Genomic DNA, 15,885 nt, shown 5'->3' with positions numbered 1-15,885 from the left:
GTGGGGTTTGAAGGAAGTTGGAAGTGGGGAAGGGTGGGGGCACCTGGTCTCAGAAATGGACAAAGCTGGCTGCTGACCAGGTGCAGGGCAGGGGACTGGGGTGTGTGAATAGGAAGTCTGGATCTACAGGTCTGGGTTCTGTTGAGTTTTTTCAGTATCAATTTCTTAAACTAAAATACAAAAAAGAAAAAAAAAGTCGCAACTCATGACCTCTGCCATCCACATCCTTCACAAATTTTGCATTTTACAAATAAATAACTAATTTATTGGACCCCAAGTGTGACTTTCTGTAACTTCAGCGTCCCTCCCTGAGCCCTGGCTCCTGGCCCCAGAGGCCCCAGAGCCTCCGTGACTGGCTCATTTTCTGCCTGCTACTCTCCTGTCATGGAACCTCTCCCCGGATACTGAGTTTGGGCAAGTTGTCCACCCTGTAGATCTGAGAACCTTCATCTGTAAAATGGGGAGAGGTGTGGGGCCCAAATAGGAACTGTGTGAGGAAGCACCTTGTCACTGGCAAAATTCTTTTAGAACACCAGGCATCAATATTTTACAGCCCCACTGCCCCCTGCCTTCGAGGTTGGGGGGCTGTTCTCTGCAAGTCAGCCTCTGGCTACCTTGTCAAAAGTCTTTGACAATGTCCGCTTTCAACTCTTGTCTGTTACTTTCTCCTTTCTTTCTGTCTCCTGAATGAGTTTTTTGTTCTGCAGAAAAAGGAAGAGAGAAAAAGGTATAATTGATTCCTAAGTGTGAAAGAGAAGCGGTGTCTTCCAAGGGCGGGCTGGGTGCTCTGAGGAGGAAAAGTTGCAGCGAGTGAGACCCAGAGAAGCAATCAAAGCTGAAGCAGCTGCAGGCACTGGCCAGACAAAGGGAGGGAGAGGGGAGGAGCCTGGGCGCTGAGAAAGTTTATGGGGAAAGTTGAGCAGAGCGGGAGGAGCCAGGCGGTGTCTGGGGTGGGTGGGTGGGAGGGCCAGACCCCGTTTTGCCTGCTGCTCCTCAGGTGGCATGGTGAGTGGGACAAGTGACACCTAGGCTGCAGCCAGTGGAAGGATTCTGGAATTTATGGGAGGAGTCTTGGGTGGGGGGGCGTTCATAGCACCCGAGAGGGACCAACAAAGGGCTGGTGACTGAGGAGTCACCAAGGTTGGAGGGGACAGAGGGCTGGAATCAAGGGTAATGGGAGGAGACAGAGATGGGTGGAAGGAATACAAGAAATCTGGATACGGAGTCCTGTGCTGGGCTGGATCCTGGGGGCTGTGTTGGGGGAGGGAGTTGTGGGGTGATGCCAGAGGAGGCGGGTCTCTAGGTAGCAAGTATGGGTTCTCTCTGTCTGGGGTTACTCCTGGCGCGTCCTGGAAGGGGGCTGTCAAGGCTTGTTGGAGGGGCTGTGGCCTGTGTTCGTGGGTTGTAATCTGAAGGGGTGGGTCTGAACTCCCAGTTGATTAGGAAACTGGGGCCTGGGAAAGAATTCCAAGCTCAGTGTTTGTGTCTGTCAGTATCTTTGTCTCCAGAGTTTTTCTCTCTCTCTCCCTCCCTCCCTCCCTCCCTACCTCCCTCCCTCCCTCCCTCCTTTCCCCTAGCCCCACTCTCTCAATCTCTTCTGGGTGCACTGATGGGGTTGGAAAGTGGGAACGGGGGTGTGTGGGGCTGTGTTGCGGGAACTGGGTTTCATAAGTAACCCCAGTCTCCCCAGCCCCTTCCACACTGGGGACTGCCCTGTGCCAAGAGGGAAAAGAGATGTCTGAGTTTAGACCAGATGGCTGACTCTTACTCATTACACTCCCTCCTGTGGCCTCACGTCCCCTGCTTCATCTGACCCGCATTCTCTCCTTATGGCTACCGCTTTCAGCCTCCAAATGGGGCTCTTCATCCCGATCTGTCACAGACAGAGGCTGAGGAGGAAGTCAGTGGCCTGGCCACGTCCACATCAGTGTCTTATGAGCAGACTGGTCTGATCTTTCTCGCAGCGTCTCTTGTCTTTCTCCTCTTCCCTTCCAAATCCCTGAGGCTCAGGGAGAAACTGTAGGTGGTGGTTGAGGGAGATGGAGGCTGACAGCAGAGGAGTAGTTGTGGGGCCACCTCGAAAATATGTATATAGAGAACACACCCGTCTCGGAGCCAGCCCCCTGCATGAATTAGGTCTCAGTTGCAGCAGCCGGAGAGAAGGCTCTACCCTCTCCTTAGACTCCCCTCCTTCCCCTCATTTCCCTTCTAGACGCTGACAGAGGCAAAAATCTGCTAACTCAGGGGGCAGACTCAACCAGGGCTGCAAGCAGGCCTGGGGAATGACCCCTGATCTCGAACCTGCGCCTTCTGTGGCTGCACGGCTCTCTCAAGCTGTCTCTGCTTCTGTGCCTGGCCATCGCCCTGTCACCCTTCCCTGTGCCACATGGGCCCTCTGTCTCCTACCAGGACCATGCGTCTCTGGGGGTCTCGGAGCCTGGGGGTGGCTCTGGGAGTCTTCATGACCATCGGATTTGCCCTCCAGCTCTGGGGGGGGCCCTTCCAGAGGAGGTGAGTTTCATCTTCTCCCAGCGCCCCCTAGATGCCCCCCACTTGCTCCTCCCAATCCCACCTGGAGCTATGACTCCTGGGAACTCCACACCCTTTGTCCTTGTTCCACTAGACACCCATCCACCTTCTGGTGAGGGACAGGACACTTCCCCTCCTGTCTTTCCCCAGGCTACCCAGGCTGCAGCTCCGACAGCCCTGGGTCCCATCCCCAGGGCCAGCTGTTCCATCCTGCCCTCCCAGGCAGCGACTGGTGTTCCTGAAGACACATAAATCCGGGAGCAGCTCTGTGTTAAGCCTGCTTCATCGCTACGGGGACCGACATGGGCTGCGTTTCGCTCTCCCTGCCCGCTACCAGTTCGGCTACCCAAAGCTTTTCCAGGCCTCTCGGGTCAAAGGCTACCACCCTGAGGGTGGAGGCACCCAGCCCCCCTTCGACATCCTCTGTCATCACATGAGGTTCAACCTGAAAGAGGTGAGGGGGTGTAGAGGGGTGGGTGGGACTGGAGAGAGATGGGATCAGGTCTGTGGACAAGACAATTAGGGGAGGAGGCCCCAGGCCTGGGGGCTCCCCAGGCATCAGTTCACCCAAAAGTTGGGCATTGGGGCCACAAAGGTGAGGTTTCCTGTTCTCCTTTCCTCAGCTGTCCCTCAGTAATTTCTCAGAGCTGAAGTCCTGCCCTCTCCCATCTGGAGCTTACTCAGTCTCCTTTCTTAACCAATTTATACTGCTGGTGTCAGTGCCCTCCAGCTCTGACACCCCCCGCCCCCCACCCCCGCCTCAAACTCTCCCTCCAGGTGTCCCCTGGCCCTTCTTGGCCCCTTCCACTGACACTACCAGGACCTCTGCTCAGCCACTGCCCTCTGACCCATCTTCCTCTCACTCCCCTCACCATGTCTGCCAGATTTTAAGGATCAGGTATACGCCAAGCCCTCGCCCCTTAGAGCCTCACTTCTATAGGCGGAGACGAGTACATGCACTCACATGTACAACACAAGAACCCGAGAGCTCTCGGAGAAAGTCAATGCGCAAATGAAAACATACAGGGACTAACTTTTATTGAATACTTCTTGAGTGCTAAGTATTAATCTCACCATCACCTTGCTAGGAAAGCATTGTGTTTCCATTAGATACAGATGAGGAAATCGAGTCTCAGAGAGGCTAAGTGATTGGTCTCTGTTAACCGGATTTGAACGCAGGCCCATTTGCTCCAAAGTCAAAGTGCCTTCTGTGGCATGTGTGCATGTGTATGTATGTTTGTATTTGGAACTGTGGGGACAATATTCATCAAAAGAGGGGGAGCTTTCTGGAGAGGTAGGTTTTAAAGGAAAGGATGGACATGATTTTGTAGTAAGGAGAACGTCAGGCATGCTTAAGAGGGAACAAAATATCACCAAAGACGGTGGTGGTGGTGGTTTTAAGAGGGGAGCGTATAGAGGAGGTAGAACTTCAGCGGGGCCTAAAACACACTCCCGTTGAAGCTGGAGCTGAAGAAAGCGGCTGAGGAGCATGAGTGTGATCTAATGGTTAGCAAGGGGCCACTGCTAGGAGTGAGGTGATGGCAACAGTCTTTGAGGGAGATTTCTCTGGAGGTTAGGATGATGACCTTCGTTGTCACCACCATTCATTGAATACCTACCTTGTTCCATTTACTTCTACATTCTTCAAGGTAAATATTAACTCAGATTTATAGATGGAGGAATGAAGCCTCTGAGAAGTTCAATAGCCTGCCCAAAGTTACATAACTGGTAAAGAGTTGAATTGGGATTTTATTCCAGGTCCACCAGATGCCACAGACCATTCTCTGCACTGTTCTTCTCTGCCTTCAGAGAGACACACAGTTTACAGGCTCTGCCCTGTGGGCATGCCCATACTAGCAGATCAGATTGGAGGACATCATGTCAGGGAGTCAGGTTCCATGACAGACATCATGTTCAGAGGCAAAAACCCTTCCAGGAGTCCAGGAGCTGGTTTCTGACATGGAGCTACCTGGCTCATTCCAATTCCCACGTTACTTCTTGCTAAGAAGTGTGATCAAATGTCCCAGGCCTCAGGGAAGCCCCCCACCAGGTGGCCATGGCTTCCCAGTGTCCAGTCCAGGGGTGTCTTTTGTTCTCCAAGATGCCCAGGAGCCCCAGAAGTGCCCTATCCTTTGGCCATCTTGGGCTTGTCTGCTTACCTGACACCTATACCTCAGACAACATTATACCTGCCCCCCAGGAGGCTTGAGGCCCGTTCTTGGAGCTGTTGATCAAGAGTCCCATGGTAGGTACTTAATAGTTTTTTTTTGGAGAAATGAACACAAAATTTGATTCCTAGAAGTTTTACTGACCAAGGCAGAGAGAAAGGCCCAAGAAAATAAGTGTTCTCTAGGAGCTTCCCATGTTCCAGGTTCCTTTATATCCTTTATCCCATGCAACCTCCATAATCAGCTGGGAGGAAGGTACGAGTATCCCCATTTTGAAGATGAGCAAACTGTTCTCAGAGGCATTAAGTAACTGGCCCAAGATCTATCAACTAGTGAAAGAAGATGGCAAGGGCGGGGGGTGGGGTGCTGTTTCCTATTAGAGCTGCCAGGAGGAGGTCTGAGGAAGCTAGGCGATCTGCGGCACTGGGCTTGCACTTAGTTTCTTCCTGGCCCAGTTCTTTCTCCCTATATGTTTTTTCTCCTCTGCAGGTACTCCAGGTCATGCCTTCTGACAGCTTCTTCTTTTCCATTGTCCGAGACCCAGCAGCTCTGGCCCGCTCTGCCTTCTCCTACTATAAATCCACCTCATCAGCTTTCCGCAAGGCACCTTCCTTGGCTGCTTTCCTGGCCAATCCTCGAGCCTTCTACCGGCCTGGGGCCCGTGGGGACCACTACGCACGCAACTTGCTATGGTTTGACTTTGGCCTCCCCTTCCCTCCAGAGATGAGGACGAAGAGAGGAAATCCTCATCCTCCCAGAGACCTTAATCCCCCACAACTGCGTGTCCTGCCGTCTGGTGCTGGCCCTCGAATCCACACCCTGGATCCCAATGTTCTCTTCCATCCTGCTCCCACTGCTGCTGATGGTCACAGCCAGACATCCAGCCCTATCACTTTGGATTTGAGGTCTTCGTCCTTCATCCAGTGGAGTCTGGCCTGGCTGGATTCTGTCTTTGACCTGGTTTTGGTGGCCGAGTACTTTGATGAGTCATTGGTTCTACTGGCAGATGCTCTGTGCTGGGGTCTAGATGATGTGGTGGGCTTCATGCACAACGCCCAGGCTGGAAGTGAGCAGGGCACAAGCGCTGGCAGCGATGGTGGACTGACGGCTGAAAAGAGGCATCTGACTGCACGGGCCCGAGCCTGGAACAACTTGGACTGGGCTCTTTATGTTCACTTCAACCACAGTCTGTGGGCACGAATAAAGCAGTATGGCCAGAGCCGGCTGGAGAGTGCAGTGGCAGAGCTCCGGGCTCGCCGAGAGGCCCTGGCTAAACATTGTCTGGTGGGGGGTGAGGCTTTAGACCCCAAATACATCACTGACCAACGGTTCCGCCCTTTCCAGTTTGGGTCAGGTAAGGTTTTAGGCTATGTACTTCAGACTGGACTAAGCCTCCACGACCAGAAGGAGTGTGAGCGCCTGGCCACCCCTGAGCTACAGTACAAAGACAAGTTAGATGCCAAGCAGTTCCCCCCAACAGTCACTCTGCCCCTCAAGACTTCAAGGTTATTCTCCCCCTAGGCATTAGACCACTAAGTCTTAGGTTGAAGAACAGCTATGTTACAAGGACACAAGTGATTAGTGTGAGGCAGCCAGATGACATTTCTGCTTCCCTCAGAAAACATGTCTGCTCCCTAGAGGACAAATGGAAGTTTGCGCGGATGTGGGCCCAAAGCACTCCATGCCTGTGCCAAGGAATCTAGTCGTTCAGCAGCTAGCAGCAACCCAACCCCCATTTTGCCTCTATCCCTTTCCAGTCGCCTGGCAGATCCATGTAACATTCTCAAAGGGTCCCTGGAGGAGCAAACCATGGTGTAAACCAGAGAAAGTTTGGGATTCGGTGGATTGGAATAATACCTCCATTTCTCTATGAAACATTTGTTACTGAGCTATGCTCATTTCACTATGAAATGTTTGTTGAATGAATAAATAATTTGAAACTTGGACTTGCTTTATGTAGGGAGGAAAGGGGAGGGGATGGAGCATTTTCTTGGGAGAAGCGGGGTTGGAGGGGGTGCTTTAATATCGCTTCTTTAAGAAGTCTGTCTGTAGTCTCTCCTAAATCCTTCTTGCTGCAACCGAACACTAGCCGGACCCCGCCCCTCTCCTCCAGGGTCCGGTCACCCACAAATTCCGGGGCCTGAGGCCACGCCCCTTCCGTTTCCGGATTTTCCCCAGTCATTCGGCCCCGCACCCGGTTCCGGCCCCGCCGGGTCGCGGTTCCTAGTTCATTGCGCCGGTTCCCGGCCCCAGCAGGGCTCTTGAACCGGCGCGGCCGCGCGCAGCCCCCGTCAGGTGTCGGACTCCCCGGACCCAACCCAGCGGCCCCTCGCCCTCCGCCGCCCCGGCCCACCTCGCCCCCGGCCGGCGCAGTCCTCGCCGCCCCATGGAGTCCCAGTGCGACTACTCGATGTACTTCCCGGCCGTGCCGCTGCCGCCGCGCGCGGAGCTGGCGGGGGACCCAGGCCGGTACCGGGCGCTGCCCCGGCGCAACCATCTCTACCTGGGGGAGACTGTCCGTTTCTTGCTGGTGCTGCGTTGCCGGGGCGGCGCGGGCTCCGGCGCCGGGGGTGGCCCGGGCTTGGGGTCCCGTGGGGCCTGGGCGGAATTGGCGACTGCCCTGGCCGCCCTGGCCTCGGTCAGCGCCGGAGGCGGGGCGCCCGGTGGCGTTGGCAACGGCGACCAGGATCCTGAACCCCCAGGGGGCGGGGATCCTGGCGGTGGGGGGTTGTTTCGAGGCTGCAGCCCCCTTCTCACCCACGGCCCGGGCCCTGCTACCTCAGGGGGAGCGACCACGGTGAGGAGCCGGGGTGACACGGCACAGGGCGGCGGGGAGGTTTGCTGGGCTCCAAAGACGGGAGAGGAGAGGGACGCTGGAGGGAAGCGAGAGGCAGATGACGGATGAAGAGAGGGGAGGGAAAGAAGAACCACGCACCGCAGATCTTAAAGGGAACGCTGCGGGCTGCCTCATTCTCTTGACCTCTTCACCCCTTTTCACACCCTCCTGCCCTCAGCTGCCTGTGGAGGAACCAATTGTGTCCACAGATGAGGTCATCTTCCCACTCACTGTTTCACTGGATAGACTGCCCCCAGGGACACCTAAGGCCAAGGTAAGATTGGCAAGGGGTGGAGCTGTTGTCCTAATTCAGATGCTCTTTCTAAGGCTGGCTGGCTGTCCCTCCTTTTGACTGTGGTCCTGTGTCCCCTTTGCTCAGATTGTAGTGACTGTGTGGAAGCGGGAGGTTGAGGCACCAGAGGTCAGAGATCAAGGCTACCTGCGCTTGCTACAGACCCGATCTCCTGGGGAGACCTTCCGGGGCGAGCAGAGCGCTTTCAAGGCCCAAGGTGGGGAGAATTCAGAGAGAAAACGCTAGAGTCTGGAATTGGGGGAACAGAGTGGAGGGTTGATGTTGGCGAGTGCCTGATCTGAGAAGAGGGCGATTAGAACTGTTAGAGGTGAGGTCTGTGCCCAGCCGGTCAGTTCTTGCCTCGCCCTCTCCTGCAGTGAGCACCCTGCTGACTCTGCTGCCCCCTCCAGTTCTGAAATGCCGCCAGTTCACTGTGGCTGGAAAACACTTGACCGTTCTCAAGGGTGAGCAGATCCGTGGCTCAGGTCTTGGGCCGCAGCAAGGGCACTGACTGGGTGGCAGTTACTCTGTGCAGGCTGGTGGGGATAGGTCCATTTTGGGGGGATTAAAGTGGGGTCTATGGGTCCACATACTCTGAGCTGAGCTGGTTACCTCCGACAGTGCTGAACAGCTCCTCCCAGGAGGAAATTTCCATCCGAGATATCCGCATTCTCCCAAACTTCAATGCCAGTTATCTACCTGTCATGCCTGATGGCTCTGTGCTCCTGGTGGACAATGTCTGGTGAGGTCCTGGGGAGGGACAGGGCTTCGGAGTGGTGGGGATGGGGGCCGGGCTGAGAGCTTTGGCATGGAAAGATCCAGGTCTGTCCCTTCTTCTGAACTAGTCACCAGTCTGGGGAGATCTCCATGGGCTCCTTCTGTCGGCTCCCTGGTACCTCTGGCTGCTTCCCCTGCCCGCTCAGTGCCCTGGAGGAACACAACTTCCTGTTTCAGCTGAGAGGGGGTGAGCAGCCACCTCCAGGGGGCAAGGAGGTAAGTATAAGGGGCTGGTGTGTTCAAGGAAAAAGGTTAAGAAAAAGCAGTAGGAGGGAAAGGCCAAGAGGAGTGACTAAAGATGAGAGGGGGACAACATTTGATAATTGTGGTTTCTTTGTCCATCCCACAGGGCCTAGAAGTCCCCCTGATTGCTGTGGTTCAGTGGTCCACCCCAAAGCTGCCCTTCACCCAGAGCATCTACACCCACTACCGGTGAGTATGTGGGAACCCCTGGGGCACCATTCTGTTCACCTTTGTTTTGCAACTCACACACTCATCCTGCTTTCCTCTCACTGCTTCTAGCCTGCCCAGCATCCGCCTGGACCGCCCGTGCTTTGTGATGACTGCTTCATGTGAGTCCCCTGTTCGGACCTACGAGCGTTTCACAGTCACTTACACGCTGCTTAACAACCTCCAAGACTTCCTTGCTGTGAGGCTCGTGTGGACCCCGGAGCATGCACAAGCTGGTAGGTTGCTGCCAGGCTGTCCCAAAGAAGGGGAGGGGAAAGGAAGAAGTCATGGAGGTAGGTGACTTGTAGCAGGCTGCTTTGGCTCTATACCTGGGTGGTCTCCAATGGCACAGATGGAGAGTTTAGAGAGGTAGCGGGACAGAATGATTTAAGGGCCCTAACACTAGAGCTGGGCTCCCTGGTATGTTTGATTTCTACCTCTGCCATTTACTAGCTGTGTGACCTTGGGTAGGTTACTTAAACTCTCTGAGCCTCTAATTCCTTATTTCTAAAATAAAAAAAATAATACCTCATGGGGTTATTATGGTGCATTAAAGATTTATTATATGTGAAGTGGTTAGAATAGACCTCAGCATACAGTAAACATTAGCTGTTGTTATTTATAAAATAGGCAAAAGATACACTTAGTTTATTCCACAGGGTGGCTTTGAAGATCCAACAAGACTGCTCATGGAGGCGCTTTGTGAAATGAGAAACACTGTACAGATGTTTACTGGTCGCTGTTTCTGCCCCCCAGGAAAGCAGCTGTGTGAGGAGGAGCGCCGAGCCATGCAGGCCGCCCTAGACTCCATTGTGTGCCACACACCCCTCAACAACCTTGGCTTTTCGCGGAAAGGCAGTGCACTCACCTTCAGTGTGGCCTTCCAGGCTCTAAGGACGGGGCTTTTTGAGGTGGGCTGGGGAAGGGCTGGGGGGTGTGGTGGGTAATGCAGAATGTCAGCGTAGGAGGTGGCAGGGCCGCTAGCTTCTACAGCGCGTGGTACTATAAAGCCAGGCAGAGGGAAGGTAGAATTTAGATACAGCATTGGCCTATCAAGGGGGAAGATGATTGGAAAGGAGGCCTGGGGCCTAGAATCTGAGTGGGAATGCTGACCGGTGTCTCTCCATCCCAGCTGAGCCAGCATATGAAACTGAAACTGCAGTTCACTGCCAGCGTGTCCCACCCTCCGCCTGAAGCTCGGCCCCTCTCTCGCAAGAGCAGCCCCAGCAGCCCTGCTGTCCGGGACTTGGTGGAGAGGCACCAGGCTAGCCTGGGCCGCTCTCAGTCCTTCTCCCACCAACAGCCTTCCCGCAGCCACCTCATGAGGTATGGAACTTCGGGAGGGGTGCCATTGGCCTCGGTAGAGGCCAGAATTGGAGAGGAAACAAGAAGGGGTCCTGAGGTCTAACCAGAGCCCAAAGCCTCTGCCTTCTCCCAGGTCGGGCAGCGTCATGGAGCGCAGGGCCATCACGCCTCCTGTGGCCTCCCCTGTCGGCCGCCCCCTCTACCTGCCCCCGGACAAGGCTGTGCTCTCTTTGGACAAGATTGCCAAGCGTGAGTGCAAGGTCCTGGTGGTGGAGCCCGTCAAGTAGCACCGTGCTAACTCCTCCCTCTTACATTCCCAGAAACCCAACGCCCCCAGTGGGGGTCCTCGCTCTAGGCTGTGCCTCCCCAGGGATGCCTCCCACTGTGGGTGAGGAGGCCCAACTGGGCTGTCTGTCTGTCTGCTGATGAGGGAAGAAGCTGTGAAATGGGCGGGTATGGCTGCAGCACTACGCCAACAGTATTTCCCTGACGTCCTGAGGGGGGGCTGGCCCCTCCTTTTGTCCAGGGCAAGGGCTCCAAGAGCTCCCTTGCCCCCTGCCTTGTACCCTGGTTCTAAGTTTACAAAGTGTCTTCTCATTCCTATTAAGTTGTCTGTCCCACCTTTGACATTCCCTCCCACCCATCCACCCCAGGGCTGAGATTAAAAGGTGGTCATGGTAACGGGACCCTGACAATGACCCTCCTGTATCAGGGGTGAGGGACGATAGCTAGGTGGCCTCCCGCCCCTCATGTTTACGTTTGCAGCCTGAAGCACTTTAAGTTGTGTGGGTTTTTTGTTTTTGTTTTTTTGGTCTGTTCCAGTAACTTATTCTTCAACTACTGCTTCCAACTGAAATAAGACTATTAAATGCCTGTTCAGGAGGGAGAAGAATGTGGTTTGTGTGTTGGTGGCAGGAGCAGAGACCCAGGGGCTCAAAATGGTTCCCTTCAGCATGCATACCAAATAGCTTCTCTCAGCTCCCTTCCCACCTTTTTTTTGTTTTTTGTTTTGATTCCCAGAGATGGCCTAGCTCCACCCCTCTGGGCTGAGATACATGACTTTCAACTTTCTCCCCAGAAAGTATAAGACATGAGGTGTATACCCCGCAACACACACACACCAGCACACACATCCCTGGCCCTGAGAATATCAGATTCATGTTTATTAGGAGGGAGAAAAGGAGGGAAGAGGGTGGTCCCCTTGTCCTCACTATTCTGAACACAGCACAGAGTCCCCAAGCTTCTGCCCTTCCAGGTAACGGTGGGGCAGTGGGTGAGCAGAAAGCCTTAGTTCTAGCAGCAGGCCAAGAAAAAGGTGGAAGGAGTTTGCATCTTCCTCATCGCAGAGGCTCATGGACCCAGTACACTTCTGCCCCTCGCCCTTGGCAGGTTCAGACATCAATGGGCTCCCGGCCTCGGTTCTGTCTCTTCACCACAAATACCCTCTGTCCTGACACAGTCACCAGCAGCGTGTGTTCTCCAAAGACCACTGCAAGGGAGACATACCTTCCCCCACCCCGAGAGAGGGAAGGGAACACACAGTTAGTGGAGTGCAGTGGCCTCCATCGGGTCACACACAACCTGGCTGGGATCAAAAGCCAAAGAAATCCGATGGTTCAAGGCTCAGAGTTCTGAGGATGGAAGGTCTCCATTCAATCCCCTTCCTTCTCTTGCTTTTTCATACTTCTGATGCAGTGGTGAATCCCAAAGGGAAGACAGTGGCCAAGGGGAGATGGTGGGAGGTTGGGAGGACATAAGTGTTTTTTCCCCTGAGGAGCGCACCCCACCTCTGGGAGCACCCCACTTCCTATCACCTCCACGAGGGGTGGGGACTAGGGCTCACCTGACAGGCGCTTGAAGGGTATGTTCATGCCATGGTGCAGCCGGAAACCGCAGGCCGTGCTGACCAGCTCAGAGATGGCACTGGCCGCTTGCTCGTCATTCTCGAGATCCCCAGATGACTGCATGAAGATGGAGGAGACAGGATGACAAACATTAGGGAACAGAATTGGCAATTTCGAGGGAACAGTCACTCTGGCTCTAGCATTGGTATTCTCTCCCTCACCAGGTCCTGGCACCCCTCAGGTCACCCCAGTTTTGGAAAAACCTAGAACTTTCCTATGATGTTGCCCCTTGATGCCATCGTTTCTCATCCTTATACTGGGCTTCCCCGATGAGCAGTGACTCTCATCCATTTCTTTACTGACCTTTCCTAATCCCTTGAAACTCGTTATCTCTCCCTGGCCCCACTTATTTGTAAAATCATATTTTCAAAATCAGTCCCCCCCCTACACTGGCTTGTTCAAGGCTGCTTTTCCTTAGTCTTCCCACTTGTTACTCTGTCTGCAGAATCTGAAATAAACATCCCCTTTGCCCTTGAACCCCTCCATATTACCTAGCCCTTGGGTAATGATGTGACAGTGGCCCGGGCTTCCTCTTTTCTGCTGACTGTCACAACTTCTTCCTACCTCTCAATATGGGCCTCTCACTATGTCACTCAGTTTCCTCATCTGTAACTTGGAGACAACGGTACCTTTCTTATGGGCTCGTGAAGGTTACGTGAGATAATATTGGCAAGATGCTTAGAACAGCGCCTAGCAATATACGTTAACTGCTGTTATTCTATGTCAAATCAAACTGAATGGCTAAAGTCAAGCCATCAAAATTCCCCTTACCTCTCCCCCTCCCCAATCAACTTCCTTAATAACTTCCTATTAAGGCACCATCATTCTAGGCTTGCATTCAAAGTCGTACTGGGTGGAAGTACCTCTAGTCATTACCAAGACATACTGAGTCTTTCAATTCTCTTCTCTCCTTGCTGCTCATTGTCACCAGCTCAGTCTCATACCTCAATTTCCGCAGCAGCCTCTGCTTCTGGATCCTGCCCCTTCCAGCCCATCTTCATACTTAATAGAACAATCTTGCTCAACTATTTCATCAGCTCATGTTTCTGTTCAAAAACCCTTCAAAGCTCCTATTATCCTCAAGATTACCCCAAATGTGTTAACTTGGCCTTGAGAGTCCTCCACAATCAGATCTTTCCTTACTATATTCTCTTCCCCTAAACCTTTTCAAATTTTAACACAAATCCACTAATTCAGACAGGCTCATGTCACATTCCCGCAAATACATCCTGCATACTCCTTTTCTGCCTGTTCATAACCATCCATCCTTTAAGCCCAGCTGAATTTTTACCTCCAAGAAGGATTCCTTGTCATAACACAAGTTATATCACGAAGGATTGAATCCTTCATTTTCTGGACTCCTTCAGTAGTCTTTACTACTCACATTGCTTTCAACTTTTAACCTTAAGCCTTGCCTCTAGCTAAATTGAAAAAACTTCTAGAGAGCTAACCCTATATTGTACTAGGGAACAAAATACAAAGCCTCTTTAATAAATACCAAATAAAGACATATTGGAGAATAACCCAGGTAATCATAGTTAGCAACAAACCTGTAGCCAGTTGTCTGACTTTGGTCAAGTTAGTAAACCCTTTTACCTCAGAACAGTTACCACACTACGATTCCAGAGATTTATTTAATTACTGAAAGCTTACTATATGCCAGGCATGATACCAACAGCGGGAAATTAGGCTAAACTGGGCAATGTTACAAGGGATCACCGGGCCATGTGTACTTGGGGGGACCCCCTCCCTTGCCCAGAACGCACCGCCAGCACTGCGCCTTCACTCAGCACCAGGTAACCAAGTTGATCTGGGATGCGCTCCAGCCCCTGGGTCAGTGCAGAAGTCTAGTGTGTAAAGATGCAATCAATGACAAGCATGCTAGGAAGATGGCCCTCGATACTCTTCACTTGCAACCCATCCTCCCATGACAGTACCCGCCCCCCCCCCAGACCCCTTCCCCCAGTCAGGGCCCTTCCAGACCCTCTTACCTCTACATGGCTTTCCACACTCATCTTCCCGCATCTCCATCTGTCCTCACTCTCTGCCTCTGGGCTCCCTCGTTCTTTCACATCCCACCTTTGCTACCACCGGACGCCTTCGCAGCCCCACTGGCCCCTCTCTCCAGCCCCCTCTCCAATTCCCCATGTGGCCCCCCCTCGTCCGCAGACTACTCCCCAGCCCCTGTACACCCTCCCACAGATCGCTCCTCAGCTCTCTACATCGCCATCCCTGCCATCTCCATTCCCTCTCTGTCCGGGACGGAGAGGAGGGGAAGACGAAGTGCGGGCCCAGGAACGGGCACCCAAAGAGATTGGGGAACAAGGGCACGGAACCCCCCAAAGCGTACTCTCGCGCATGCGTCCTCACTCACCATCTCAGCCTTAGGTGCTGGGGAAACACCAGACCAGATAGGTAGCTTCCGGCTCCAGACCCAGGTCACGTGCTTCCACCGGGCGGTCTCCTTCTGCCCTGCGTCTCCGTACTTTAGTCCCGCCCCCAGAACACGGATTGGAGCTTGACTACGTCATCAGACTTAATCTGCCAGTGCGGAAAGCCGGTTTTCCAAGACGCACGCAAACACCCATCTCCCCGCCCCACAACCGCGAGCTCTGGGCGGCAGGGGGGAGTGTTGGCTTAGGGGAAGGCCTAGAGGGGCGGGGCCGGAGGGAGAGGGTGGGCTGAGGCTGTGCGCCTGCGCGCCTAGTGTGTGTGGGAGGGCAACGGGTTCTGCCGGGGTGAGACTGCCCACGGATGTGAGCACAAGCAAGAGAGTAAAATGAAAGGACGTGACGCGCCTGAGAAAAGCTTTTGAAATGCTACTCTTCTGCCTATTCGACACAGCTCTCTGTTTAAGACAGGGATTTGTTCCCTAAAAAGCATTTCCTCACGGGATTTTGTGAGGAAGGGTGTGATGGGAAATTGAGTACCCCGCTGGGCAAGACAGTTTTAATACTGAATATTCTTTGCTAGGAGAAATTAGAAACAATACCTTGGAGTTACTTTTTAATATGTGAGTATCACATTTGATTTCTAAACCGGCTGCAATACTAATGTGACAGGCGGTGTTGGTGTGGGGACAGAGCCCCAAAAAGCAGTTTCCAGGCTCTTGGCCTCACATAGAAAGGTGCTGGCTCAGGTAGTAAATGGCCATCGACTGTGATCAAATGGCCACCAGCTGTGGCTAGTTGGCCGTCAGCTGTAACCAGTGAGCCACTAGCCATGAATATAACTGCCGTGGCTACGCTAGCAGGAAATGGGGGCTAGCAAGAAGATGGGGGCTGAGCCTGCAAGCGGCGCAGTGAGGGTTGAGAATTGTGTGGCTCCTGTTTCCTGTGTCTCCAACCCAGCCGCCAGTGAGAGTATAGTGGTGTGACTCCCCTACCTATGGCTCCGTGGGTGTTCCTTTTTGGCCTCACCATGTCCTGCATTCTTATGTGGGGAGTGGGATCAGAGACACCGCCTGACACCCCGCAGGACACCCCGCACGACAGTTGGTAACTGTGAAATGAAAAACGGAGTCTGTAACTATTAATAGTAAGTACTTGGGGGAGGATGTGGAGAAATTGGAGTCTTCCTACATTGCTGATGGGAATGTAAACTGGTTCAGCTGCTGTGGAAAAC

General features: G+C 53.5%; 3 protein-coding genes across 6 annotated transcripts; 2 read left to right on the top strand and 1 right to left on the bottom strand.

Moving 5' to 3' along the window:
* The first annotated feature begins 957 nt into the window (after nucleotides 1-957).
* On the top strand, nucleotides 958-6,641 carry GAL3ST4 (galactose-3-O-sulfotransferase 4). 2 transcript variants are annotated; one of them, XM_033110422.1, is made up of 4 exons: nucleotides 958-1,005; nucleotides 2,213-2,511; nucleotides 2,680-2,983; nucleotides 5,187-6,641. In XM_033110422.1, the coding sequence occupies exons 2-4, from the start codon at nucleotides 2,387-2,389 to the stop codon at nucleotides 6,216-6,218; spliced, it is 1,461 nt and encodes a 486-aa protein (XP_032966313.1). In that variant the 5' UTR covers nucleotides 958-1,005; nucleotides 2,213-2,386; the 3' UTR covers nucleotides 6,219-6,641. The 2 variants fall into 2 exon arrangements, with proteins under 2 accessions (XP_032966313.1, XP_032966314.1); XM_033110423.1 differs by lacking the exon at nucleotides 958-1,005 and having other exon boundaries at nucleotides 2,221-2,511; nucleotides 2,752-2,983.
* Nucleotides 6,642-6,759: 118 nt separating this feature from the next.
* TRAPPC14 (trafficking protein particle complex subunit 14) lies at nucleotides 6,760-11,246 on the top strand. The gene is made up of 11 exons (XM_033110421.1): nucleotides 6,760-7,494; nucleotides 7,712-7,807; nucleotides 7,913-8,042; nucleotides 8,203-8,289; nucleotides 8,447-8,567; nucleotides 8,671-8,818; nucleotides 8,952-9,034; nucleotides 9,125-9,288; nucleotides 9,809-9,963; nucleotides 10,185-10,378; nucleotides 10,491-11,246. Exons 1-11 carry the CDS (start codon nucleotides 7,084-7,086, stop codon nucleotides 10,642-10,644), a joined length of 1,743 nt encoding a protein of 580 aa, XP_032966312.1. The 5' UTR covers nucleotides 6,760-7,083; the 3' UTR covers nucleotides 10,645-11,246.
* A 247-nt stretch (nucleotides 11,247-11,493) lies between these two features.
* LAMTOR4 (late endosomal/lysosomal adaptor, MAPK and MTOR activator 4) lies at nucleotides 11,494-15,345 on the bottom strand. 3 transcript variants are annotated; one of them, XM_033110425.1, is made up of 4 exons: nucleotides 14,636-15,345; nucleotides 14,028-14,108; nucleotides 12,201-12,318; nucleotides 11,494-11,846 (listed from the first exon to the last, which is right to left on the bottom strand). In XM_033110425.1, the coding sequence occupies exons 1-4, from the start codon at nucleotides 14,636-14,638 to the stop codon at nucleotides 11,749-11,751; spliced, it is 300 nt and encodes a 99-aa protein (XP_032966316.1). In that variant the 5' UTR covers nucleotides 14,639-15,345; the 3' UTR covers nucleotides 11,494-11,748. The 3 variants fall into 3 exon arrangements, with proteins under 3 accessions (XP_032966316.1, XP_032966317.1, XP_032966315.1); XM_033110426.1 differs by lacking the exon at nucleotides 14,636-15,345 and adding an exon at nucleotides 14,253-14,629 and having other exon boundaries at nucleotides 11,494-11,863; XM_033110424.1 differs by lacking the exon at nucleotides 14,636-15,345 and adding an exon at nucleotides 14,253-14,622.
* Between the last annotated feature and the right edge of the window lie 540 nt (nucleotides 15,346-15,885).

This window comes from Rhinolophus ferrumequinum, chromosome 7 (genome assembly GCF_004115265.2).
Source record: "Rhinolophus ferrumequinum isolate MPI-CBG mRhiFer1 chromosome 7, mRhiFer1_v1.p, whole genome shotgun sequence".
NCBI classification, from domain to species: Eukaryota; Metazoa; Chordata; class Mammalia; order Chiroptera; family Rhinolophidae; genus Rhinolophus; species Rhinolophus ferrumequinum.
The sequence above is the reverse complement of the archived record's forward strand: the minus strand, read 5'-3'. Positions and strand labels throughout refer to the sequence as shown.